Genomic DNA, 26410 nt, shown 5'->3' with positions numbered 1-26410 from the left:
AACTGTTTGCAAATTAGTTACATATAATATTTCTTTTTTAAAAACGTTTTTTTATTTATACTTTTCAAATTTATACATTTCATTAGTTTTACAATCAATTTAACACCTCAAAATTTGACTTCCCCCTCTTTCTGCGGTTCTTTAAATTTATTTTTTTAATATCTTCTGCATATCCAAATTCATTTAACTTGCTCATTTAAATATCTACTGTAAGTATATTAAAGATAAAGGTACCCCTGACTGTTAGGTCCAGTCGCGGACGACTCTGGGGTTGCGTGCTCATCTCGCTCTATAGGCTGAGGGAGCCGGTGTTTGTCCGCAGACAGCTTCTGGGTCATGTGGCCAGCATGACTAAGCCGCTTCTGGCGAACCAAAGCAGTGCACGGAAACGCCGTTTACCTTCCCGCCAGAGCAGTACCTATTTATCTGCTTGCACTTGATGTGCTTTCAAACTGCTACTCTTATAAAACTGCAGATTATTACAATACTCTTGCTAATGTTCTTATCTGTTTACAATTTATCTGTAAATATTCAATAAACTATTTCCATTCTTTCATAACAAGTGTGTTATCTTGATTTCTTATTCTTCTGGTACGTTTTGCCATTTCTGCAGATTTCAAAAGTTTTTTGTATCCATTCTTTACTGGGATGCGTATAATATTTCTACAGCCGTTGCCAAGAAAAAGTAAAATACAATACAATACAATAAAATGGAGAATAAAGGGAAATATATCTAGCTATTTAATGTGATATTTTGTCAGTATTATTGTGATAGTTTTTCTTTAATTGAATCTTGCTAGTTTCCCAATAAATTTTTGAATTATATTTTTGAATTATGGTGCTGAAGGAGACTCTTGAGAGTCCCAGGGACTGCAAGAAGATCAAACCTATCCATTCTTAAGGAAATCAACCCTGAGTGCTCACTGGAAGGACAGATCCTGAAGCTGAGGCTCCAATACTTATGGCCACCTCATGAGAAGAGAAGACTCCCTGGAAAAGACCCTGGTGTTGGGAAAGATGGAGGGCACAAGGAGAAGGGGACGACAGAGGATGAGATGGTTGGACAGTGTTCTCGAAGAGACTGGCATGAGTCTGACCAAACTGCAGGAGGCAGTGGAAGACAGGAGTGCCTGGCATGCTCTGGTCCATGGGGTCATGAAGAGTCGGACACGACTGAACAACTAAACAACAACCAAGTTTCCCAAGAAACCTGGGCAGCATTCCGCTCTCTGCATGCCTGTCTCCCCCATCTCTCTCCCTCTTCACACACAAATAATTTATCTTCACCAACAACCCTGAAAGGTTGGTTAGACTTTAAGGTAACGGCTGGCCCAAGCTTATGCAGTCAGCATCATGGCTGAGTGGAAATTTGTTACGGTCCTCTCAAGTTCCTAAATGCTGGGAAATTGCAAGGATATCCAATGAAGCTGAATGTTGGAAGATTCAGGGGCAGATAAAAGAAAATACTTCTTTATGCAGCTCACTGTCAAACTATGGAACTCCCTGCCACAGGAGGCAGCGACAGTCACCAACTTGGATGGATTTGAAAGAAGATGAGACAAATTCATGGAAAGGCCTATCAATGGTTACTAGCCATGGAAGCTATGCTCTGTCTCTGCCAGTGTTTTCCAAACTTGGGTCTCCAGCTGTTTTTGAACTACAGTTGCCATCATCCCTGACCACTGGTCCTGCTAGTTAAGGATGATGGGAATTGTAGTCCAAAAAAACCTCCAAGTCTGGGAAACACCAGCCTACAAGGTTGGAGACACCAATGCGCCTTCTCAATGCCAGTTGCTGGACACAACAGGAAGGGAAAGTGCTTGAATCCTGCTTGTTGGTTTTGATATACAGGTCAGCCAGTTTGAGAACAGGATGCTGTGTGATGGCCTGGGATTCAGACTCAGATGCTGAACTGGAGGAATCCCAGCCTGCACAGGATTCCCTGCCTCCAGAACCAGCTGAGCCGGGGCTAGGGCTTGAGTCTGAAGGGTCCTGAGGCTGAGTCTGCTCTGGCTCCTGATGGGATGGAGGACCCATTGCCTGCAGGTGCCCCACTCTCAGCCCCGTCAGGGGAAGCTGAGGCTGCTCCTGGGTCCGGTAACCCACCAGCCTCTCCTGAGCTGCGGAGCCTCAGGGCAGAGAGGCGAAGGCAACTAAGTTCCCCGCAGTAGGAGTGCTTGCCTCCAGGCCAGAAGGAGAGGTGAGTCATCGGGGCAGATAAAGGCCGGCCAGCCCCAGCCCCAAGTTGCGTGAGCAACACAGTTGCTAACGTTACAGGTAGGTAGCCGTGTTGGTCTGCCATAGTCAAAACAAAATTAAAAATTAAAAATTAAAAAATTCCTTCCAGTAGCACCTTAGAGACCAACTAAGTTTGTTCTTCTCTAAGGTGATACTGGAAGTTACAGGTAGGTAGCCGTGTTGGCCTGCCATAGTCAAAACAAAATAAAACAATAAATTCCTTCCAGTAGCACCTTAGAGACCAACTAAGTTTGTTCTTGGTATGAGCTTTCGTGTGCATGCACATGAAGAAGTGTGCATGCATCTGAAGAAGTGTGCATGCACACGAAAGCTCATATCAAGAACAAACTTAGTTGGTCTCTAAGGTGCTACTGGAAGGAATTTATTTTTTTCTTTTGTTGTGCTACTGGAAGGAATTTTTTAATTTTGTTTTGACAGCTGCTCACGTGTGCCTGCCTGTGTCCTCGTACCTGATCCCGACCTGTACCTTGCCCTGCTTCCTGCCTTGCTTTTTGCCGGACTGACCCCCCTATTGGACTGCTGACCATGCCCCGCTCGGCCTCAGTTGAGTTTCTGGCCTTCCCACCCGGTGTCCTCTGTGCCGGGCACCCCCGGGGCCAGCACATGCTGGACTAGATGAACTATTGGCCTGATCCAGAAGCTCTTCTTATGTAGAGCAGCTGAAGTTAATGACCTTGACAAGGCCCCATCTGCACTATACACTTAAGGCGGTATCATACCGCTTTAAACAGCCCAGCTTCCTCCAAAGAAAGAAGGGAAGAGAAAGAAAGGTGCACATGGCCGGAAGATTCCTCTGGTGTTTTAGTTCCCCCATGCACTCACCATTTCCTGTCCTCTCTAGGACTCTCTAACTCAAGCCCTTTAACTCCTTTGGTGCCGCGGCTGAGTTGTTGGTGGGGCTGCATTGCCCTGGGCAGAGCGGGGCAGGGGACCTTCCAACATGGGTACAGAACTTGTGCTTGGGACAGATGAGGTTCCCAGCTTTTGAGAGCCTGCGTCATGGCAGGCAGGAATATGAAGGGTCTCCGGTAGCCCTCTGAGCATATGCAAAGTGCATCCATTGCCCTTGGGGAGGTGCCGCGCGGCTCACTGGAAGAGCACGCGGTTTGCATGCAGGAGGTCCAGAGTTCAAGCTTCTTCCAATAGGTAACTGCCGCATTTGCAGGGGTTGGACTAGATAACCCTCGGGATCCCTCCCAGCTCTGTGGGGATTTGCACAGCTGAGTGCATTCGCAACAACATGATGAAAATGGGGACATCCTATTCCATACCCTCCAATATTTCTCTATAAAAATGTGTGTTTTATAATATCGTGAGGGTAAAGGTGTGTCTCTGGTTGGTTGGGGTTTGGGTTTTTTCTACAGGCTCATGAAGGGTTACATTTGTGAGTGCTTTGGTTCCTAGAGAGACTGAGGAGTTGGGGGTGAAGGGGAAACAAATTAGGGCTGCCCACTTCCTGTTCTGGATGCTCCCCTCCCCCCCTTCCAGCCCCTCTGTTGCAGGATACAGCCAGACCAGAAAGAGGACAGCTAGGTGCCTCTGTGGGGCTGAAGCAGATCCAGCGCAGTGGGGCAGGATGTGCTGTGAGTTGCATTGAGGAGGGGGAAAGAGGTGTTTCTAAATGTGAAAGTGGTGCAGAGCAGATTGCAAACCGTTGCCCTCTGCCACTTCCGTTCACTTTTGACCTAGATCTCTGATAAAACCGATTTTCGTATGTTTTCCTGTACATGTGTTTCCCTGTACATACCGTATGCACCACCTCTGTCTACAACTACAGGGTCGCTTCTCCTTTTCCTCCTTCTTCTTCTCCTCCTGCTTCTAAAGTATTTTATTTCTCCTTCATAAATGCTACGGTGTGCCATTGCATCTTTTTGGTGTTTTAGGATGGGAATGTCACTTTCATGCAATTGCGGTGGTGGGGGCGGAGAGACGAAAAAGTGAAGACGGAGTGGTTCGATAGAGGATTCTTGCAAAAGTGGGGAGGCTTTTAAGAGGAACGTCTCCCCCTTAATACACATTGAAGTTGTGCCGTAGAACATCCTGGTAGATCAATATTTTTAACCAACCACCAAGCATTGCAATTTGTGCACAAATAACAGACATATATGAAGGCAGCTAAGCAGACAAGGCTGCCCAATTTAAATTAAAAACCACACAAAATCAAAAGCTCATTGTTGTGAGTTTCTAACAGCAACTCCTAGAAAGTTTCTAGGAGTTTCTAACAGCAACTCCTAGAAATTTTGCAGTTTTTGCTTATCTTGGTCCACAACGAGGGAAAAAGTCACACAATAATCAACCGGGCGTCCTAGTTGAGATAATAAGGGGGTGGTAGGGTAACTCTTTACACAAAACTCTGTTTTGGGTTGTTGTTTTTTTACTTAAAAGTTAAATTTGAGGTTGTTTGCTAAGGAGTGTCAGGGGTGTGAAACAGCAAAGGTGCCTTCGGGTAGGATTGTGAGCAAGCTTAAAATTATGGAATTAACCAGGTGTGTAAGCAAATGGATTCAAAAGAAGAATAGGTATTACCGAGAATCATTTATCTAATAATAACACTGGGAGCGTGATTTATTTTATTCCTATATATATATATATATATATATATTCCCTCTTTTTGTGCCATATGCTTAGAGAACTTAATGCATTTGTATCTCACCTCTTCCTACAAGGAGCTAAAGGTGTGGCCTACATGGGTTCTCTTCCTCCTCATTTAATCCTCACAACGACCCTGCCAGGTAGGTCAGGTTGAGAGGCAGTGAATGGCCTACGGTCACTTAGTGGGTTTCATGATTGTGGGATAATTTTAACTCTGGTCGCTCAGGTCCAAGTCTGATATTCGAACTACTAACAGCTCGCATCATCCCTGACCTCTGGAGGGCTACATAGGTCAGTCACGCCGAGTTGGAGTGCTGGACTAGGAAGAGGGAGACGCGAGTTCAAGTCTCCACGTGGCTGTAAAGCTCATTGAGAGACTTTTAGCCCTTCACGTTCTCTCTCAGGCTAAAGACTACTTAACTGGGTTGTTGAGAGGACAAAATAACAAAGGAGACGAGCATTGGTCCCTCTACAGACTATGTTGGGCCATTGGTCCATCTAACTCAGAACTGAAATGTTCTTTCCATGATGTTGCGTCAGCTGCTAGATCCGGACAGCAGGCCCAGTTTAGCAAAGCGCTTTTAACTGGTACCCTGGCATAAGGGCCTGAGGCTTTTAAAAGCTTGCCAGTTATATTTGCAGTTGTGCATATAGAAAAAGAAAAGGTTCAGTCTAGCTGCACAAGCTCTGATCATGAAGAAAGTGACTGGAGGAAAGGGAAGAGTTGAATGAGCACGCTCAGAAAAAAGGCAAGGCCTTCTCGGTAGTGGTGTCTGCCCTGTGGGAACCACCACCCCCCATCAGAAGTCAAGGAAATAAACAACTATCTGACTTTCAGAAGACATCTGAAGGCAACCCTGTTTAGGGAAATTTTAATGTTTGATGTTTTTTGCTTTATTATTATTATTATTGCTTTATTATTATTATTATTATTCATAATCTGTTGGGAGCTGCCCAGAGTGGCTGGGGAAATCCAGCCAGATGGGCGGGGTATAAATTGTTGTTGTTATCAACATGGAAAGTCAGCTTATCCCAAGCCCTGCATGGAGATGCCAAAGATTGAACCCAGGATCATGCAAGGCAGATGCTTGGCCTGAAGGATTAAAATATGGTTTCTTTTTCAGAACAACTCATCAGCCAAAACAGCTTGGTTTGGCTTATTTATTCCATCTTTTGTCTTCTTCCTTCAGGGAAAAGAAGTTCCGTTCTTGCTGGCTGGACATTTTGCTGAATCCAGCATAAAGTCACCATTTGACAGGAGTGACTTGCGGCACCGGCGACAGATCCTGCTGGTGGAACCTGGAGGAATCAGCCTGGCAGATGAAAACATGAGATCCGCTTATTTTAAAGGAGGTGCGATTGATGACAAAGTCCTCCCTGGCAGCACCTGTGGTACATCCACAATGGCACAAGTCTCTCACACAATGGATAAGAAGGAGTAAACTCTTTGTTTAGCTCTTTTTAAAGGAGAATGCTACAAATTTTCTGTTTGTTTGTTTGTTTTAGGCTTGCAGGTCTCGATGTGGCAACATTTCGGAACCCTCGTCCTTCCGGTGATGGGTTTTCCAGCTTAAAATAATACTTTCTACGCTCTCTGTGGAGATTGCCTCCGGTGTTCAACGCCGTCGGACAAAATGGCTGCCGAGCTGAGGGCCGGCGGAGTGATGAGTTTCCCTTTGCAGAACGTTCTAGAACATGAGACGATCCCTGGCACGAAACTGAGGGAGGAATCCCAAGCGGGGCTTCTGGAATCCGAAGGGGAACGGGTGGTCCCTCGCGTCATCCAGGTTGGGACCATCGGGGAGCTTCTGGGCTGGGTGCCCCCCCAAGAGTTGACGCAGGGGTCTGAGGAGGGCTTGGCGCAACGCTGGGAAACTCAGTGGCAGGAGGTCCTAAAGGCCGTGCAGCCCTTTCCCTCCGGGTGGGGAAGCCAACAGCCGTCAAAACCGTTGCTGTGGGGCTCTTGTGAGGCCGTGACAGTTGCTGGCCAGTGGCCCAGCGGAGATGGAGTCGCTCAGCTTCTGGTAGGCAGTGGCAGAGGAGCTCCAGCAGCCTTTAGCAATCCAGCCGCTGGAGAAAACAGGACGTCGGAAAAAGAGGCCGTGGGAAAGGACGACACTAGCACCGATGCGCGGGGCAGACATTTCGGGCAGTTTGGCTACCAGGAAGCCGAGGGACCCCGAGAGGTTTGCAAGAAGCTCCGGGAGCTCTGCTGGCAGTGGCTGAAGCCAGAGAAGCACACGAAGGAGCAGATCCTGGAGCTGGTGATCTTGGAGCAGTTCCTGACCATCCTGCCTCCGGAGATGCAGAGCTGGGTCAGGGAATGTGGCCCTCAGGCCTGTTCCCAGGCGGTGGCCCTGGCCGAAGATTTCCTCAGACGCCAGCAACCAGAGGCCGAGGTAAAGGGGAGAAAGTTTTAAGATTTTATTTTAAATCATTTTTTATTTGACTTTAGAAATATAAAATTCTAACAATCCAAATAGGTTTTTAAAAAATCCCATTCTTTTAAAAAGTTTTTGTCCTTTTGGTATACAGTCCATCAACTTAGTTTGCAATTCCTCTCTGGTAGGAGCTCTTTCTTCTTTCCACCTCTGGGCTAGTAACATCAGTGCAGCAGTTGTATATATAAAAAGTCTTTTTTGGAATATCAGCACCTATAATTCTGTCGGGGTTTGGGTGCTGGAGCTCCTCGTGCACGGCCTTGGATTGGTTATGCACGAGGTACCAGTTGCGGGGAAAGTGGCCAGCGTTCCGCGTGCTTTTGAGCACGGTCGCCGGCCAAGCCTCACAGTCTGAAGGATGATGAGTAAGCCAATTGACGACTCCGATGAAGTGTGAGTTCCTAATTGCCTTCTTTAATGAACAGTTGCCTCGTGAAATAAAATATATACCCTGACTCTGAATAGACGGACCAATTTAAAGAAATAAAAATTTTACTTTACTCCCCCCTTTAACCCCAAAGGAAGACAGACACCGGTTGTATCTTTAGTGGCTTCGGCAGAACCCGCGTAGGCTCATCCCCTAAGCTAAGTTCTCCTAAGCTTAAAGACCCTGCGCGCCCAATCTTCCGCGAGGCTAACTAAATAAACTAAAACCGAAATATCTTCCGCAATTCTAGCCCTAGGCTAAACCTAAAGAAAACCTAACTAAGGCTAAACCGAATGATCTTCCGCGATCTAACTCTAACTAAAGAAAAACCCATCCAACCCGTCCAGCCCGCTCCTAGCCCCTTAAACTAAACTTGACTTCAACTAAAACCCAACTAAAAGAACATAAGAAGAACGTGCGGTCTCGTGCTACTTCTCCTGCCTAAGCGGGGTGCCTCTGCCTTTTATTAGGGAACAAACGTGACATCATCATTAGTACTTTAACCAATAAAATCACTGTTGCTGCCCTCCAAAAGGGCGGGAAGCAAGTTTAACGCTCATTAACAACTTTGAACATGACCGGATCTACAAAATAAAGGCGGATTAATCTTGTAAGTGAATCACACTATTCATTCATGCTTTCACTTTCACTTTTGCGCGCAATTATACCAAAAGTAGACCTTAAAAAACCCATAAAATAACCAATTAATTATGAATCCATGGCGGATCCGTGAAACGTATTCCGACATATCATCTTTCTTTTTTTGTTTTAAATTAAATTATTTTTGATTTAGTTATATAAAAAGGAAGGTTAGAAATATCATAAGCATTTATCTGACACAAACATTACCATTTGTTTAGATATAGAACTCGACATGAAAGGGCAAAGCGTCAACAGTGCTGACAGTGTCCACATCAAGACTGTGATATAAACACCAGCAAAACCATCAACATCCACCCCTTTCATAGGAGGAAATACTTGTACAATAATGTAGCAATAAAGTCATGAAAATAACAAACCACTAGCCGAACATAAAAAATGATCGATCCGATACACTATAAACCTTCTAGGCATATATAAATACTTCAATATGTAATGTAACACAACAAATCACCTCATAAGCATGTATACTTTCGCGTGCAGCGTAAAACAACAAATTACTCCCCAAACACAAGAGAGGACCTGATGCAGGTCCAAAATTAAAAATAACGGATAACGACTGCCCAAACATAAGAGAGGTCCCGATCCGGGACCCAAAATTAAAGTATAACTAGAGCTGGGGCTACATGGCCTACCCAGACCCCTCCCCCATTTTTTTTTTAATTTTTTTTTTGGAAACTAAGGAAAATGGATAAGGAAACATAAAAGGGTTGTGGCTCTGAGGCTACAGAATCGAGGGAACTTTAGATTCTGGACTTACCACAGCGACCACAGGTAACGGGGAACTAGGGTCCGATTCCAGAGAGGGGATTTAAGCCACCTATGTACAAGTGGTTTTCGCCATAAGAGGGGATTTAAGCTACCTACATAAAGGTGTCCCAGCCAGGATGAGGATTTAAACCATCTACGCAAGGGTTTCCAGCGAAACGAGATGGGAATTAAACCAACTACATAAAGGTCTCCCATCAACAGCAGGAAACAGAGTGAAGGGAAAAGCTGGGAACCTGGTTTACTGCCAAAAGGTAGCATATAGAGGGGTATTCTTCAAAGAAAATAGGGGTACTAAAAGGGTAGGACGCCACCAGACTTGACACATATATCTTGAACAAATCCGAGAATGACCAATTCTTTGACCAGGGAAAATATTTCAAATAAGGCATATAAGTGTTACCACATTTTGAACTACAACTTTTGCAAGCACAACGTGGAGATTTAGGATTATTGAAATAAAACATATATGTATAAATATGTCTATGACTAGAACTGCACAAAGATGATGTTTTTAACCTTACATAAACATTTCCATATCATCAAAGTTGTGACGCTCTAAATGGAAACCATTTCAGAAAAATTATCATATATATAAACACCCATATCATTAATTACCAAGCTATATGGAAAACACATGTAATATGCGAGGCGGATATTTCAAGAAGCATACAAAGGCAAATATGCAATTTTTACAAGTACAATATAAAGTACAAGACAGGTTTAGAACTGCAAAATGGTATTGGAGAGGAGGATGAAGACGATGAATGAGTTGCCGGTCGTCTTCTTCTCCGACTACACATGACCATGTAGAAGAAATAGTCCTGGAACTCAGGAAAAGTTCATGGAGCTCAGGAAAGTACTGAAACATCGAGCTCTGAAGAAACAACGATACCTGTAGAAGAAAGGAGGTTAAGCAAGCAAATCAAGGTGATCTGCTAGTGAGTGCAGGTATGGGAATAACTGGAACAAATCTAGGCAGCCAGGAACCAGAGGCCGCCCAGAGGCAAACAAAAGGCATAGGTTAAGGATAGTTGAAGAGTTGCTGCATTTGACACTGGAAACTAGTGCAGCCAAACAACGAGGTGGATATTCTCAACTTGGTTCCTTAGCTCTCCAAGGGCGCACACATCTGGCAGGCACCCAAACAGCCTTTTCTTCAAGGGCAACGGCAGCATACCCACGACCCCAAGTGATGAGTGGAACTGGTCCTCGCCATTCAATGTCAGGCAAGAGGCGATAAGAGACCAAAGGTCGAGGAAGCTGTTCTTCTTTCTTGAAGTGGAGATCCACTGGGGAATGAGGCTTGTTATGTGGAAAGAGAAGAAAATTTAAGGTGAACAGCACCTTTGCAACTGCCAAAGGGATCTCCGAGGCTGGAAGGTGACGTCCTGCGGTCTGTTTGTGGAGCAGAGTTTTGAAAGTGAGGTGTGTCCTTTCAATGAGAGCTTGGCCTGTCGAATTAAACGGAATCCCGTGGGATAGGGAAATATTCCATTGCACACAAAAGTCATTAAAGGCCTGAGAAGCATAGGCCGGGCCATTATCTGTTTTAATGGCTTGAGGTTTTCCCATAACTGAAAAGGTTCTCATGCAGTGCTGTATGACGTGCCTCGTAGTTTCTCCCTTCAGTGCTGTAGCCCAAATGAAACCTGAAAAGGTGTCCACTGTGACATGCAACTTAGACATTGGAGCAAGGGCTGGGACATGTGTCACATCCATCTGCCACAGCTGATTCGCCTCCGTGCCTCGAGGATTTACAGCGTCAAATGGCAAGCAGATAGGAGACTTGGAGCACGAAGGGCAGCATGAAATAATGTCCCTTGCTTGTGACATTGGAATGTTGAAGGTCTTGTGTAGAACCTTTGCTGATTGGTGGAAAGTTTCATGGCTTGTCACAGGATTGTCGAACAAGGAGAAAGCTAGAGTCCTGAGGGCAGCGTCTGCTACTGCATTTCCTTCCACCAGGAATCCTGGAAGGTTAGAATGAGAGCGCAAGTGTGCAGCAAAAAAGGGAAATGAACGTCTCTGTAGTAGTTCTTGAAGCTGTGCGAACAGATTAAAGAGATTTTCGTCCATGGACGGAGACAGATAAGCAACTGGAAGCGATGATAACAATCTATATACATACTGAGAATCTACAACGAGGTTGAATGCTTCTGTAGTGAAAGTTTTAAAAGCGAGAATCACAGCTGCCAGTTCCGATCTTTGTGCTGAAAGTTGTTTCTCTGTAAACACAGTTTTCCATTGTCCATCCTCCTTCCATGCAAGGACACCATAGGAAGAGGAGCCATCTGTGAACAGAGTTTTTGCAGTGGGAATAGGCTGAAGCACCAACATGGATGAAAGGTGATAGTTTACTTGTTGCAACAAAGTGAATCTTTTGTCCTTAGGAGGATTATACAAGAATGAACCGACAAAATCTGCAATAGCAATTTGGAAACTATCTGAAAACTGAATCAAAGTTAGTACTTGTTCTTGAGAGAAAGGAAGGTAGATGGAAAGCAGATCATTTCCACTCAGGCGAATTGCACGGCCTCTGCACTTAACAAGGAGATCAGCAACAGCGTCCATACTGGGGTACACATTCCTTTGAGGCGTGTGCGAAAGATGAATCCACTCCACGATTGCCACCTTTGAGGAAGTATCCGGAACGTATAAGGCTGCTGTCGGCAATCTTGGTGTAGTGAAGATAGCACATGAAAGAGCGCAGTTGGCTGTTGGCACACGATCTACAGCTATTTGGTGCAGTTTTGTGTTTACCCCTTGTAAAGCAAGACGCATCTCAGAAGTGCATGGAATAACATCTGAAGGAGATGTATGTCCCTTAAGAGCAGAAAACAATGGCGAGAGTTCAGATGTTGGAACTGCTAGAGACTTTCGAGCCCAGTTTATCTGTCCCAAGAGATGCTGCAATTGTGTTAAAGTAAAGGATTCTGGAATGACTATGCTCGGCATTTCCGGCAGGGCTGTATCTTGAAGCAGTCTGTGACCCAAGTAATGAAATGGAGCAGTGCGCTGTACCTTTTCTGGGGCAATACAAAGCCCAAAAGAGTTCAGGATGCGCGTAAGATGCTCAATATGATGCTCTGAGACCTTTTCTCCATGGATCAAGATGTCATCCATGTAATGACAAACTTCTAAGGCTGGATATTGTGCTCTGAAAGGCTGTAATGCTTTATCTACAAAGTTCTGGCAGAGAGTCGGCGAATTCACCATTCCTTGAGGGAGTACCTTCCAAGAGTATCTGGAAGCTGGTCTGGTGTTATTGAACACAGGTAGAGTGAAAGCGAACTTTTCTTGATCTGCAGGTGCCAGTGGAATGGTAAAGAAACAATCTTTAAGATCGATGATTGCAAGCTGATGGTTTCTAGGAATGAGGTTAGGGTTAGGAAGTCCACATTGAAGGGGACCCATTGGAACAATTCTTTCATTGATTTTTCTCAGGTCTTGAAGCAAACGCCATTTTCCACTTTTCTTCTTGATGACGAAAATTGGAGTGTTCCAAGGGCTATTAGAGGGTTGCACACGATCCTGGTGTAGCAGCTCTTTGATTAGGGCCTCTGCTGCAGCGAGCTTTTCTGACGTCAGCGCCCATTGGTCGACCCATACAGGGGGTCCTTCCTTCCATGTGAGTGGAAGAGCATGTACTGGCGCTGATGCAAAGGCCCACATCAAAAATGCGTATGGACAACAGTTCTTGCTTTAGACAATAAGTCTCTACCCCAAAGGGTGATAGGCACATCCATAACAAGTGGACGGAGCTGCACCATGGAGCCTGAGTCTGACTGGAAGGTAATCGGATGCACGCTCTGGTGGGCGGGTTCGAAACCTCCGACTCCGAAGACTTCCTGGGTGACAGTCGTTGCCCACTGGTCAGGCCAATCTTTTCTGGCGATCACTGTAACATCTGCGCCTGTATCAAGAAGACCCTTGATCTTTCGTCCACCCATTTCTAAGACGAGATGAGGGCGTTCTTCTGTAATCTTGATTAGCGCCATTGCTGTCTGAGGAGGCAAAGAGTCTACAGGAGCTGTAGGCGTAGAAGTAAGCAAATAGAGTCTGGCAATTTCCAAACCTTTTGTTAGGACACAAGGAACAGTTGAAAATCCTGGAATCAGCAACTGCGATGAATCTGTGATTCGAACTAGGCCTGCAGTCAGTGTGACTGTGGCAGGGAGGCGATCCATCCTAGGCAGGATAAGGCAAATTGAGGTGTCTGGGAATGGACCACGAATGGATGTTGGCAATTGCTGAGCAAACCATGGATTTGAAAAGTAACAGTCCTCTGTTAAGAAGAGTGGTATACCTGGGACAGAAGATTCTTCTTGTTCTTCGTTGGCAGTGTTTGAAGATATCTTTTTGGCTTCGGGTTTTTTGCACTGCTGAAGTTGGCAACTCTGAAGCTGCTTGGCGTTGAGTTGGCAAACTTGAGGTTCCTCTGTTGGTAAAAGTTGCTGATGCTGTTGAACCTGTTGGCATTCAGTCAGTTGTGCATCAAACTGGCAGGATGGAACTTCCTCTTTGACACGAGGCAGTAGAAGTTGTTGTTCCTGATAGTTGTTTGGTTGTGGCGGGCTGAGCTTAAAAGCTGGAGGTGACACAAAGGTGTGGACATTGTTAACTGGAGTGATGTTTAAGCTTCCACAAGAGGGAGCTGGCTCACTCACTTGCATTCTTTGGCCACATGGAAAGTGATCATCAGCTGGGTTGCAACTTGAACACTGCTGTTTCATCAAGGGCAAATGTCCTTCAATGACAGATTGACCTTGATTTGAAGATGAATAAAGCTCAGGAGTTGCGAGATTGATCTCAGTAGGATGTCTTCTCAACGTTGAAGGCAATTCTGCGATCAGAGGCTTGACTGTGATTGCTTGCTGTGAAGCAGGATCAACATCAGCAGGAACTGAAGGGCGGTCAGCAGAAGGTGAACTGAATGCTGTGTTCTCTACTGGAACCCTTTGAATAGGTAAGGCAGATGATGAAACCTCTGGAACCTGAATGCTTGATGAGGTCACATCTTTTCTCTGGACATCTGAAGAGTAGATATCTCTCTGGATCACTCTTTTTTCCTGATGACCTGGATAAGGAGTAGCGTTGTTCACCTTTCTGGGATGGTTGACCTTCATGATGTTCTTGAACTTGCACCCTATTGTTTTACCGGGGCCGGGGCGCGGCCCGCAGAACCGTTTCCCTGAACTGGAGATGAGGTAGGTGATGTGTTTTGTGGATTCAAGCGACAATCATTCGCCCAATGAAATCCTTTCTGACAGATGGGACATCTCTCTGGCGGCTTGGCAGAAGGCCTTGGCGTTGTTGTGCACTGCGACCGGAAATGCCCATCGCCTCCACACCCATAGCACTTCTTGACTGGCGTAGAGCTGTCTTGACGTGGCATCTGTACCGCAGCTGCCAAGAGCTGTGCTTTGTAGGAGTGGGTACCGACATTCTGGCAGACGCGTAGCATCTCAGTCAATGTGGCATCTGGACGAGCTGCAACTGCTGTTAGGGCATTCTTGCAGTCATCATTGGCATTTTCAAAGGCAAGTTGTTTTGTCAGCATGTTTCTGGCATGACGATCTTCTATCTGGCGTTCCACTGCAACAATCAGGCGATCCACGAAGTCCCCATAAGGTTCTTTTGGACCTTGCCTAACTGCAGCGAATCCTGATACTGAGCTAGCATCTGTGCGATTGGGTAGTCTGCGCCAAGCTTTGACTACAATGTCTGCTATGGTGACAAGTGCAGCATCAGGTATGGCTAGCTGTTGATTGAGATTGGAGTAATGTCCTGATCCTGTGAGCATATCTTCTGTGGCAAGTGGCGTTGCACGTCTGGCTGCTACTTCTTTCCACTCTTGCAGGCACAGAAGAGCATCTGTAGGCGACAGGAAGGTGCGAAGAATCAACTTCCAATCAGATGGCAGAAGTCTACTAGTGGACAGTCCTTCAAGTAAACTTCTAGTATAAGGAGCTTGAAGTCCATTTTCGCGTATGGCTTTTCGCAGTTCACGTAGTGTTTCAAAAGGAATGGCTTGATATCTTGCAGGTTGTCCTCCATTAGCACGAATCACTGGAAAGATGTGCATTGGATCAGCACTAAAGTCTATTTGTCCCAAAGCTGCTTCCAAAGCTTGGGTTCTGCAGATGGGCTGCATTGCTGTTGGATCTGTAGGTGGCATCAGTGAGTTTAAATCTTCTTGATGCTTTCCAAATGATGAGCCACTAGATGGTGCTAAAGAGTCTTTGACATCTGGATGCCTTGAAGATGGCTGACTATGAAGACAAGATGGCTGACTTGAAGTTGGATGAAGACAAGATGGCTGACTTGAAGTTGGATGAAGACAAGATGGCTGACTTGAAGTTGGAGCATAAGGTTGTTGGCTCTGTACTGCAAGTCCTGGCATCTGGATCATCATTGTTTGGCTTTGCTCTTGTCTTGGAATCTGCATTGGCATTGGAGGTGCTGAAGGGTTGGTAAATTGCTGTTGTGCTGCTTGCATTGAAGCTTGGATTGCTGTTGATTGGAAATCAGCTTGCTGCAAAACTGGAGCTGCTGGCTTGAGCGCGGCCTGCAGGGCAGCAGGGTTTGCTGGCAAAAAGGCTGCTTGCTGCTGCTGCTGCTGAATCGCTGGCAAAAGCGCGGCTTGCGATGGAGGAAGCGGGACCGTTGCTTGGAGCGAGGTCCGCGGCTGCTGCTGACTTGAAATCGCTGGCTGGTAAAAGGCCTGCGATGACTGCTGAGCGACTGGCGGTGGGGCAGTCCGCGGCGGGGCTTGAAAGGCCGACGGCGTCTGCTGCACCGGCACAGGCGGCAATGAATCTGGCAATGACAAATTGGACAAGGGCGAGTGCGTGTACGACAACGGGGCCTGAACTGGCTGCTGCGAGGGGGCCGAAAATGGCACAACCGCAAGCGGCAGCACAGGGGCACTATTAAAAGCAGTATTTCCTAAATTCACTGTTCCATTAAGCAAAACATTTCTTGGAGCGATTTGTTGAAAGCAGTTTCTTACTTTGCTCCATACTAATTGTACAGGAATTCCGATTTTCGGGTTGGCCATAAATTCTAACCCGATCCTTTCCCATGAGGCTAAATCTTTCGTTCCCTCCTTAGGGACCCAGGGACAAATTTCCCCAATGGTTTTAACTAAAAGCTCTACTTCTGATTCAGAGACAGGGTGACCATTTCTTTTCAAAAGGTACAATAAATCTTCACAAAATTTTACTTGAGCAGTTGAGAGTGAGGAGCCCATTTTTTAAACACTTTTCCAAAACTTTTCCTCCCCCACCCGTAGGCTTCTACTAGGGGACACCGGTTCTACCCGTAGGCTTTAACCGAAAAACCTGGCACCCGTAGGCTTTAGCCAGAAAACCTCCGCCCCCACCCGTGGGCTTCTACTAGGGGCTACCGGCCCTACCCGTAGGCTTTGACCGAAAAACCTGGCACCCGTAGGCTTTAGCCAGAAAACCTTTCCCTCCCACCCGTAGGCTTTTTCGGGAGACACCGGCCCTACCCGTAGGCTTTGACCGAAAACCCTGGCACCCGTAGGCTTTTGCCAGACCCTGGCACCCGTAGGCTTTAGGGAAGACCTTACTCTGCCCGTAGGCTTACACTAAACTCCTTGCCGCTCTACCCGGGGACCCCTTGGGGCAAAATATACGCGCGCGACTTCTATTTACACTACTTTGGGTAAGCGGTGGATTCGCGCTACTGCAGCGAAATCCTGGATAAACCGGGCCGTTATACCTCACCTCTCAATGTCTGTTTCCGAGCCACTTCCGATATGTTGCCTTTAACCGGAGTCTTCGTGGAAGCGATTTTTGACTACGCTTTGCCTCAGAGAGGGCACCACTTGTCGGGGTTTGGGTGCTGGAGCTCCTCGTGCACGGCCTTGGATTGGTTATGCACGAGGTACCAGTTGCGGGGAAAGTGGCCAGCGTTCCGCGTGCTTTTGAGCACGGTCGCCGGCCAAGCCTCACAGTCTGAAGGATGATGAGTAAGCCAATTGACGACTCCGATGAAGTGTGAGTTCCTAATTGCCTTCTTTAATGAACAGTTGCCTCGTGAAATAAAATATATACCCTGACTCTGAATAGACGGACCAATTTAAAGAAATAAAATTTTTACTTTACTCCCCCCTTTAACCCCAAAGGAAGACAGACACCGGTTGTATCTTTAGTGGCTTCGGCAGAACCCGCGTAGGCTCGTCCCCTAAGCTAAGTTCTCCTAAGCTTAAAGACCCTGCGCGCCCAATCTTCCGCGAGGCTAACTAAATAAACTAAAACCGAAATATCTTCCGCAATTCTAGCCCTAGGCTAAACCTAAAGAAAACCTAACTAAGGCTAAACCGAATGATCTTCCGCGATCTAACTCTAACTAAAGAAAAACCCATCCAACCCGTCCAGCCCGCTCCTAGCCCCTTAAACTAAACTTGACTTCAACTAAAACCCAACTAAAAGAACATAAGAAGAACGTGCGGTCTCGTGCTACTTCTCCTGCCTAAGCGGGGTGCCTCTGCCTTTTATTAGGGAACAAACGTGACATCATCATTAGTACTTTAACCAATAAAATCACTGTTGCTGCCCTCCAAAAGGGCGGGAAGCAAGTTTAACGCTCATTAACAACTTTGAACATGACCGGATCTACAAAATAAAGGCGGATTAATCTTGTAAGTGAATCACACTATTCATTCATGCTTTCACTTTCACTTTTGCGCGCAATTATACCAAAAGTAGACCTTAAAAAACCCATAAAATAACCAATTAATTATGAATCCATGGCGGATCCGTGAAACGTATTCCGACATAATTCCTAATAGAAAAGCTTCTGGTTTTTAAACAAAAGTTATGTTAAGCATTTTTTTCATTTCATTATATATCATCTCCCAGAAAGCTTTTATTACCTTACACGACCACCACATATGATAAAAGGTACCTTCTTTTTCTTTACATTCCCAGCACTACTTCTATACACTTTTGCTAACTTACTAGGAGTCAAATACCACCAGTACATCATTTTCTTTCAGTGTACAGCATGCTGTAAATTTCAAATCCGTTTTCCATAAACTTTCCCAATCTGCCACCTGGATATTATGTCCCAAATCCTTTGCCCAGTGTATCATTACTGATTTGACCTGGTTGTCTTTTGAGGAAGTTTTAAGATTTGATCTTGCTCAGGGTGAGCCCTGAGGAGGGTTCACCCTCCTGATTCCGAGGCGTTGACTTGACGGGAATCCTCTGCTCTTTTAGGTGCCGGGGAGGCACGAGGAGGAGGTGATTGTGGTCTCCCCTGAGGCCGAGTGGTCGCCGTTGGAGGGCAGCCTGGGTCCCAACTCACTAGGTATGTATAATAAAAAAATAAAAATATATATAATTTTTTATTTGTACCCCACCCTCCCCAGCTGGAGCCGGGCTCAGGGCAACTAACCTCATAAAACTAACACAGTATACAAAGAACATAAGAACATAAAAACAGGCAATCAATTAAAATACATCTTAAAAATTAGTTCAGAACAAAGTAAAATCTGGACAGATGGCAGTCCACAGGTAAAATTGAGAGTGGTTAATATTCCCCCCCTCTCTCTTTTATAAACTTTATTATTTTAAAAAACATTCAGACAACTAACAAACACAGCAACATTAAAAATAGAATACATTAAGTCAAAAACAAAAAGGAAAAAGAAAAAGTAAAAAAAAAAAGATATTTACAATATTAATAAGAAAAACAATCCAATACAAAAATCAGAAACAAAGTTTATAACATAATTTCCAAAGTATAAAACATTCTTGATGTTAAATAAAAAGACTTCCAATTAATCTCGCTGTTTCTGGTATTCTTTGTCTATGTTTGTCGCACAATTTTAAGCTTTTATTTTCGTTCCTTTCATCTCTTTATTAACTCTTAAAGTGATAAGAGTTGATTCCAGGGAAGTTTGCCTGGCGCCTCATTATACACCTTTAGGCGCCAGGCAAAAACTTTCCTTTTTAACCAGGCTTTTGGTTGATCCAATTTACATCCTATGCCCTTTTAAAATGTGTTGCTTTCATTTTTATTAGGTATTTTGTGGTTTTATATCTTGATTTTATTCTGTGAACCGCCCTGAGACCCCCCAGGTATAGGGCGGTATATAAATTCTTCTTCTTCTTCTTCTTCTTCTTCTTCTTCTTCTTCTTCTTCTTCTTCTTCTTCCTTCGCAGAAGGGACAGGCCATAGAGAAGGAAACAGCTGGAGCAATCTAGGAAAATGCTAGCTGCTAGAACAAAGTAAATAGAGCCATAACTGACCAGAATAGCAGAGCAAAAGGCCATTTATACCTGTGATAATTGTGCGGCTTGTCCAATGAGATAAAGAGAGTCAGATTTCTCTGAGCTTTAGAAGCTAAAATGAGAGAGGGCGTCTGAGATGTCATGCAAATGCCCCATCAAAATGTGGCTGTGTGGAGGCAGCGTTGGTTTCCTCTTTTGTATATTTTAAAACATTGTGCAGTAAAATCCAGAACTGATCCTTCTGTTTCCTTTTCCTGTTTCATGGAAAGTGAACCTTGATGGCTATGCAGTCTCAGCTGGAGAAACAACTCTGAATGGGAGCAAGCTGGGTCCTTTCCAGAGAGGAAGTCCCAGGCAACCGGTGATGCTCGGGACGTTATTGGGGCGGCCTGGTTCCCTCGAAAGCAGCTGTGATCTGGAACAGGAGAATGAGACGGAGCCACTCGAGAGGTGGGACGAAGCCACGCTCTGCAGCGAAGGGGTCTACGAGACTGTTGTGCGCTTGGAGGAACATGGCCACTGGTGCCTCGAATGTGGCGAAAGCTTCCAGGATTCATGGCAGCTGGATAGACACCAGAAGACCCACACTGGCCGCAAGCGTCCCGAATGCCCGGAATGCGGCAAGAGTTTCCGCGATATCTCGCATGTCCTCCGGCATCAGACAGTCCACACCGGAGAGAAGCCGTATTCCTGCTCCGAGTGTGGGCAGAGTTTCACCCAGAAGCCGGCCCTCAATAGACATCTCAGAAAACATCTGGAAGGAAAGAACTACACAGGTACGTACACCGTAATCAATTTTGCAGGTGCCACAAAAGATGAATATGCTCAAGAGGTAATAGAATCTGCACACACACAAAATATAAAAGCTTTTAAATAACTGCACAAACCCTGCAGCTCCATCGAGATTATTGAAACTATGCAACTTACGATAGAAAATGTAACCAAGTGGTACCTTGGTTCCTGAACAGCTTGGCTCCTGAACAAATCGGCTCCCAAACACCGCAGACCCAGAAGTGAGTGTTCCGTTTTGCAAACGTTTTTTGGAAGCCGAACATCTGACGTGGCTTCCGGTTGAGTGCAGGAAGCTCCTGCAGCCAATCGGAAGCTTCACCTAGGTTTTTGAACCGTTTCGGGAGTCGAACAGACTCCTGGAACAGATTAAATTTAAGAACCAAGGTACCACTGTATTTGGATTCCAGCTCTGGTGTGTTGATATACTTAATATTCCACAATAATATGAAACCACAGGACTTCCCACAGGATCATCAGGGGCATTCAGCTTTCTGCATTCTGCTATGATTGTAAGGGACAATAATTGTAAGGGACAAAGTGATTCCCTCTTGCTGGGTGAGAGATAAGGAAATGTCTCTTCTAATATTATCCTAAGAGGAATTCCACGTGTGTGTGTGTGTGTGTGTGTATGTGTGATAGAGAGAGAGAGAGAGAGAGAGAGAGAGAGAGAGAGAGAGAGAGAAGCAGCGTGCCTCTCCTAAAAAGACAGTGGAAGAAGTATTAGGAGGAATGTCTATTCTCAGATGTTCCTGATACAGTCGCCATAAGATATTGTATTAAACATAACCTTCACAGAAAAACAAAATCTGCTGCCCAATTAATAAGAGACACCCTTTTTAGCTTATAAAAAATATTTCTGTCTATCTATCTATCATCTACAGGTAAAACTCGAAAAATTAGAGTATCGTGGAAAGGTTCATTTCTTTCAGTAATTCAACTTAAAAGGTGAAACTAATGTATGAGATAGACTCATGACATGCAAAGCGAGATATGTCAAGCCTTTATTTGTTATAATTGTGATGATTATGGTGTACAGCTGATGAGAACCCCAAATTAACAATTTCAACTTTGGGGTTTTCATCAGCTGTGCGCCATAATCATCACAATTATAACAAGCAAAGGCTTGACATATCTCACTTTGCATGTCATGAGTCTATCTCATATATTAAACTCCAGTAGCTAATGAAAACAATTGCTTACATAAATGGACTTTTCCACGATATTCTAATTTTTCGAGTTACACCTGTATCTATCTAATCTACAGTATTTACTTACTTAATTGCTTACTTACAAGCAGGCTCGTTCTCAATAATTACCAGAAACCTAAAAACCAGTGCAGTTTTGAAAGGTTCATTCTGCAACCTTGATTCAAAATGGCATCCAATTGTAGAGAGGCATAGACAAAAAAAAACCCTGCTTCTTGATCTTGGGAATCATCATGCAACATTTGTTTGTGATCTCTTAAGAGGTGTCTTAAGGGACGCAGGTGATGCTGTGGGTTAAACCACAGAGCCCTAGGGCTTTCTGATCAGAAGGTCGGCAGTTCGCATCCCTGCGATGGGGTGAGCTCCTGTTGCTCGGTCCCAGCTCCTGCCAACCTAGCAGTTCGAAAGCAAGAAGTGCAAGTAGATAAATAGGTACCTCTCTGGCGGGAAGGTAAACGGTGTTTCCTTGTGCTGCTCTGGTTCACCAGAAGCAGCTTAGTCATGCTGGCCACATGACCCGGAAGCTGTCTGCGGACAAACACCGGCTCCCTCGGCCAGTAAAGTGAGATGAGCGCCGCAACCCCAGAGTCGTCCTCGACTGGACCCTTTACCTTTGCCTTTAAGAGGTGTCTAAATAAACAGCAAACGAGTAACTTTCCAAAACATATGGTAGTTTTCAATAACGTATTTTACACACACACTGCTTGGCACCATAGTTTCCAACATCTAAGGAATCATAAAAGTTTTGCATCGGTTAAAATTCACGTAACCAAATGACCTTATTTAAACCTTGCGACGCTCCTTCCTCGTGCGGGATCTCATACCGCTCCCCGCCTCTGGCCAAACAGGTGTAAGCATCACTGTCCGACCCCCGAAGACCCTTGTGGGCCGCAAACGACCCGAGTGCCTAGAGTGCGGGAAGAGTTTCCGGGACATTTCGCAAGTCCTTCGTCACCAGACGGTCCACACGGGAGAGAGACCGTACAGCTGCCTTGAGTGCGGACAGAGCTTCACTCAGAAACCCGCCCTCAACAGACACCAGAGGAAGCACCTAGAAGGCAGCCATGGTGCAGGTATGAGGCTGGGCTTACCCTCCAGGACCACCTCTTCCAGCCAGAGCTGGCTCTGTATTCGGGGGAGCTCTCGGGCAAAGACCCCCTTTCAGTGTATCTCCCTCCTCACTGCCACTGATGCCGCCCCTGCTTTCTGGTTCTCTTTTGAAGTAGGGGTGCCAGAGATTGAACCGGTTGTGTGTGTGTCAACCTGAATAACAACAACAACAGTTTATACCCCGCCTGTCTGGCTGGGTTTCCCCAGCCACTCTGGGCGGCTCCCAACAGAATATTATTATTAATAATAAAGCAATAAAACATCAAACATTAAAAAACTCCTGATACAGGGCTGCCTTCAGATGTCTTCTGGTGAGACAGTTCATGGGCAGGTAGGGTCTCGGCCTGCCTACCAGGTGGAGCTGGTAGACAGCTGCCCTGGACACAAAATTGACCTGCACTTCCATGGACATCTGTGAGTCCAAAATGACTCCCAGGCTGCGCACCTGGAAGAGCACAGTTACCCCATTCAGTACTCCATCCACACCTGCCTGCCCCCCTGTCCCCCCAAAACAGTACTTATGTGGCGGAGATTTGGTATCTCCCTTGAGAGTTTTCAGAGCCTTCTGCATCGCCTCGGTGGGAGAGGTGGTGCGATTTGCTGCTAAGTGCAGCAATTGAACATAAAACGGTGAATTAAGCTGGATCCAGTATTTTATGGTGGGTTAGAGTTTCAGAGTAGGACCTGGGCAACCAAGATTCAAATCCCCACTTACTTATGAAGCTTGATGGGTGACCTTGGGCCAGTCACACACAGGCACGCTCTCCCTCTCTCAGCCTAACCTCCCTTTTTTTTTGGAGAAAAAAGTGAGATATAAATGCAAATAAATAAACCAAAGAGCTGGAATCATAGAATCGTAGAATCATAGAATCATAGAGTTGGAAGAGACCACAAGGGCCATCCAGTCCAACCCCCTGCCAAGCAGAAAACACCATCAAAGCATTCCTGACAGATGGCTGTCAAGCCTCCGCTTGAAGACCTCCAAAGAAGGAGACTCCACCACACTCCTTGGCAGCAAATTCCACTGTCCAACAGCTCTCACTGTCAGGAAGTTCTTCCTAATGTTTAGGTGGAATCTTCTTTCTTGTAGTTTGAATCCATTGCCCCGTGTCCGCTTCTCTGGAGCAGCAGAAAGCAGCAGAGATGGAAGGAACAGCCATCCCATATGGGGATCAAACTTGCCACTTTGCCGTTATCAGCACTTTATCTCACTAGTGCAACAAGATTTCCCCCTATCCACACATGCACACAAACACCCCAAATTGGCTTGTAGGATTGGATTGGCAGAACCCACCCAGAACAGTGTGTGGAGGAAGAAGAAATGCTCGCACTGATAGAATGAAAGCCATTTGCATGCTTTAAGAGGTTTGAAAAGGTCTTGGATGCCTGTAATTAATGATAACAGATACTATATGTTATAATAGTATAACAGATACAAAAACTTGTGGAATGCAGTGGTACCTCCGGTTACGAATGGGATCCGTTCTGGAGGCCCGGCCGTATCCTGAAGATTTCGTAACCAGAGGACCCGCTTCTGCATATGCGTGAGGTGTACAGAGCGCTTCTGCGCATGTGCAAGTAGCAAACCCAATTCTGGGTTTGCCACGTCCGTAACCCAAAGTTTACTTTACCCGAAGGTAACGTAACCCAAGGGTCCACTGTATACAGAAATGGCAAATCTTACCAGAAGAATAAGAGATCAAGATAACAAACTTTTAATAAAAGAATGGAAATGGTTCATTGAATATTTACAGATAAACTGTAAACAGATAAGGACATTGGCAGGATTATTGTAATAACCTGCCGTTTTATATTTAACGTAGATGAATAAATGAGTAAGTTAATCTGGAATATGTAGAAAACACAAAAAATAAACTTAAAGGAACCTCAGAAAGAGGGGAAAGGAAGACGAGTTTTGAAATGTTAAAATGATTGTAAAATTATTGAAATGTCTAAAATTGAAAATCTTAAAAGCAGTAACAGAGACACTTACTTGCAGGTGCAACATTTGTGTGTGTGCATTTGTGAAATATATTAATCTTTTTAATCCTTTCCTTAGAACGAGGTATGATATCTGTTTGGATTCTCTCTTTCTCCTTGCAGGTGATGGAAAAGTGTCTTCAAGCCAGGAAATGCAGCCAGGATCCTTGCAGCCCAGCCCGTCAGCGACATCCCAAGAGAGCGTTGCTGGCACCTTCTCCAGTGGATACTGGCCAGCGGGGGACTCTCCGTGGGGAGCCGTCCCAAGCCGGGTTGTGGCAGTGACCAAAGCTCCCCGAAAAAAGCCGAACCGCAGGGGGCAAAGAAACCACTGGTGCTTCCTCTGCGCAAAAGGCTTCCGGGACAAGGCGGACTTGGTGAGGCACGAGAGGATCCACACGGGTGAAAAGCCCTACTCGTGTCTGGACTGCGGGCGGCGGTTCAGCTACACGTCGAGTTTGTACAAGCACCAGCTCATCCACCGGCAGCCCGTCAATCCAGAGTTGAAACCGGTGACGGAGCAGCACTTAAATCGTGGGCAAAATGGTGTTGCGCACCCCCAGGCGGCTGGGGAGGAGGGGGCGTTGGGCAATGGCGTGAAGGTCGAGGACTGCGAAGGGGAGCCTTACGCTGGGAATGTGGTGCTGTTAGTAGGGGCGGCTGCAGAGAGGTGAAGAGCATTTTGACATTTTTAACAGGCAGAGTCAAAACCTCCTGGCTGAAAAAAAACAAGCGGAGCAGAGACAGCTGCCTGGGCCAGGGGGGGGATGAATGCCTCCTTGAGAGAGAGGGTGGTCCCTGGCTGCTTGAAGGAGGCACTGGTAAAAAGATGGTTCGGAAACTTCAACTGGTGCAGAATTCAGTGGCCAGGTTGTTCACCGGACGCCATAGGCAAGGCAAAAGCTGAAAAAATAAACCTATGCTGCCAGTACTCGTGGTAAATCAGTATACAATAAGCAGCACAAAAACGGCACACACAAATCTACCAAATCACTCCACGTATTGAATTCTATATTGGCAGTCCAATCAAAAAGAGAGCAATGCAAGAAGTCAAACAAAGAAGCCACAAACAGAAAACTCATTCAAGTTAGTACAACAGGACAATTTCAGTCTTTAAATGTCTTTAGCCAGGCTCCTGTAAATATTGATGAAAACAGGTCCAGTCAGATGATACGTACAGATATTAATAGATGAAAGCAAGTCCAATCAGATGGAACATTGAAGATGTGACGCACAAAAATTAGACAGGGTGCCGGCGTTTGTTCCCTATTTCGCCCATGGACAATTTTGGGCTTCTTCAGTAAATTCTTTCCCAGGATTTACTGTATATTCATACATGCAAATTTACATGTTATATCTTATCTAGACTAGAACAACTAGTCTTCTTCTTCAAAATATTCTCTCAAAGATTTGGTACATTTGCACACTTTCAACTTCATATGCTAAGTTCTTTCTTGGCTTAAGCATTTATTCATTTAGCAAAACGAATTTATTCTTGTCCTGTTGTACTAACTTGAATGAGTTTTCTGTTTGTGGCTTCTTTGTTTGACTTCTTGCATTTCTCTCTTTTTGATTGGACTACCAATATAGAATTCAATACGTGGAGTGATTTGGTAGATTTGTGTGCGCCGTTTTTGTGCTGCTTTGTTGTATACTGATTTACCACAAGGTTGCTCACCGGGGCAAGGCAGTTTGAGCCCATCACACAACGATCCTAGCGTGTCTGCATTGGTGTCCTGATCCACCTGCCCAAAGGGGGGCGCATGAGAGTGATGGAGTGCAGGGATACCAAAGAAGGGTGTCAAAAACGTCAGTTCTAGGGCTTTATTAAAAGAAAGGCGTAGGCTTGCCTGCATTGCAGGGGGTTGGACTAGTTGACCCAAGGGGTCCCTTCCAACTGTACAATTC

General features: G+C 45.5%; 1 protein-coding gene across 1 annotated transcript; it reads left to right on the top strand.

Moving 5' to 3' along the window:
• The first annotated feature begins 3753 nt into the window (after positions 1–3753).
• Positions 3754–25223, top strand: LOC117042663 (zinc finger and SCAN domain-containing protein 12-like). Its single transcript, XM_033142251.1, has 7 exons — positions 3754–3842; positions 6042–6204; positions 6358–7250; positions 18399–18489; positions 19685–20191; positions 22261–22485; positions 24626–25223. The coding sequence occupies exons 3-7, from the start codon at positions 6486–6488 to the stop codon at positions 25174–25176; spliced, it is 2139 nt and encodes a 712-aa protein (XP_032998142.1). The 5' UTR covers positions 3754–3842; positions 6042–6204; positions 6358–6485; the 3' UTR covers positions 25177–25223.
• Positions 25224–26410: the final 1187 nt, after the last annotated feature.

The sequence above is a fragment of the Lacerta agilis genome, chromosome 2 (genome assembly GCF_009819535.1).
Source record: "Lacerta agilis isolate rLacAgi1 chromosome 2, rLacAgi1.pri, whole genome shotgun sequence".
NCBI classification, from domain to species: Eukaryota; Metazoa; Chordata; class Lepidosauria; order Squamata; family Lacertidae; genus Lacerta; species Lacerta agilis.
This window is presented reverse-complemented; position numbering and strand designations above follow the sequence as displayed.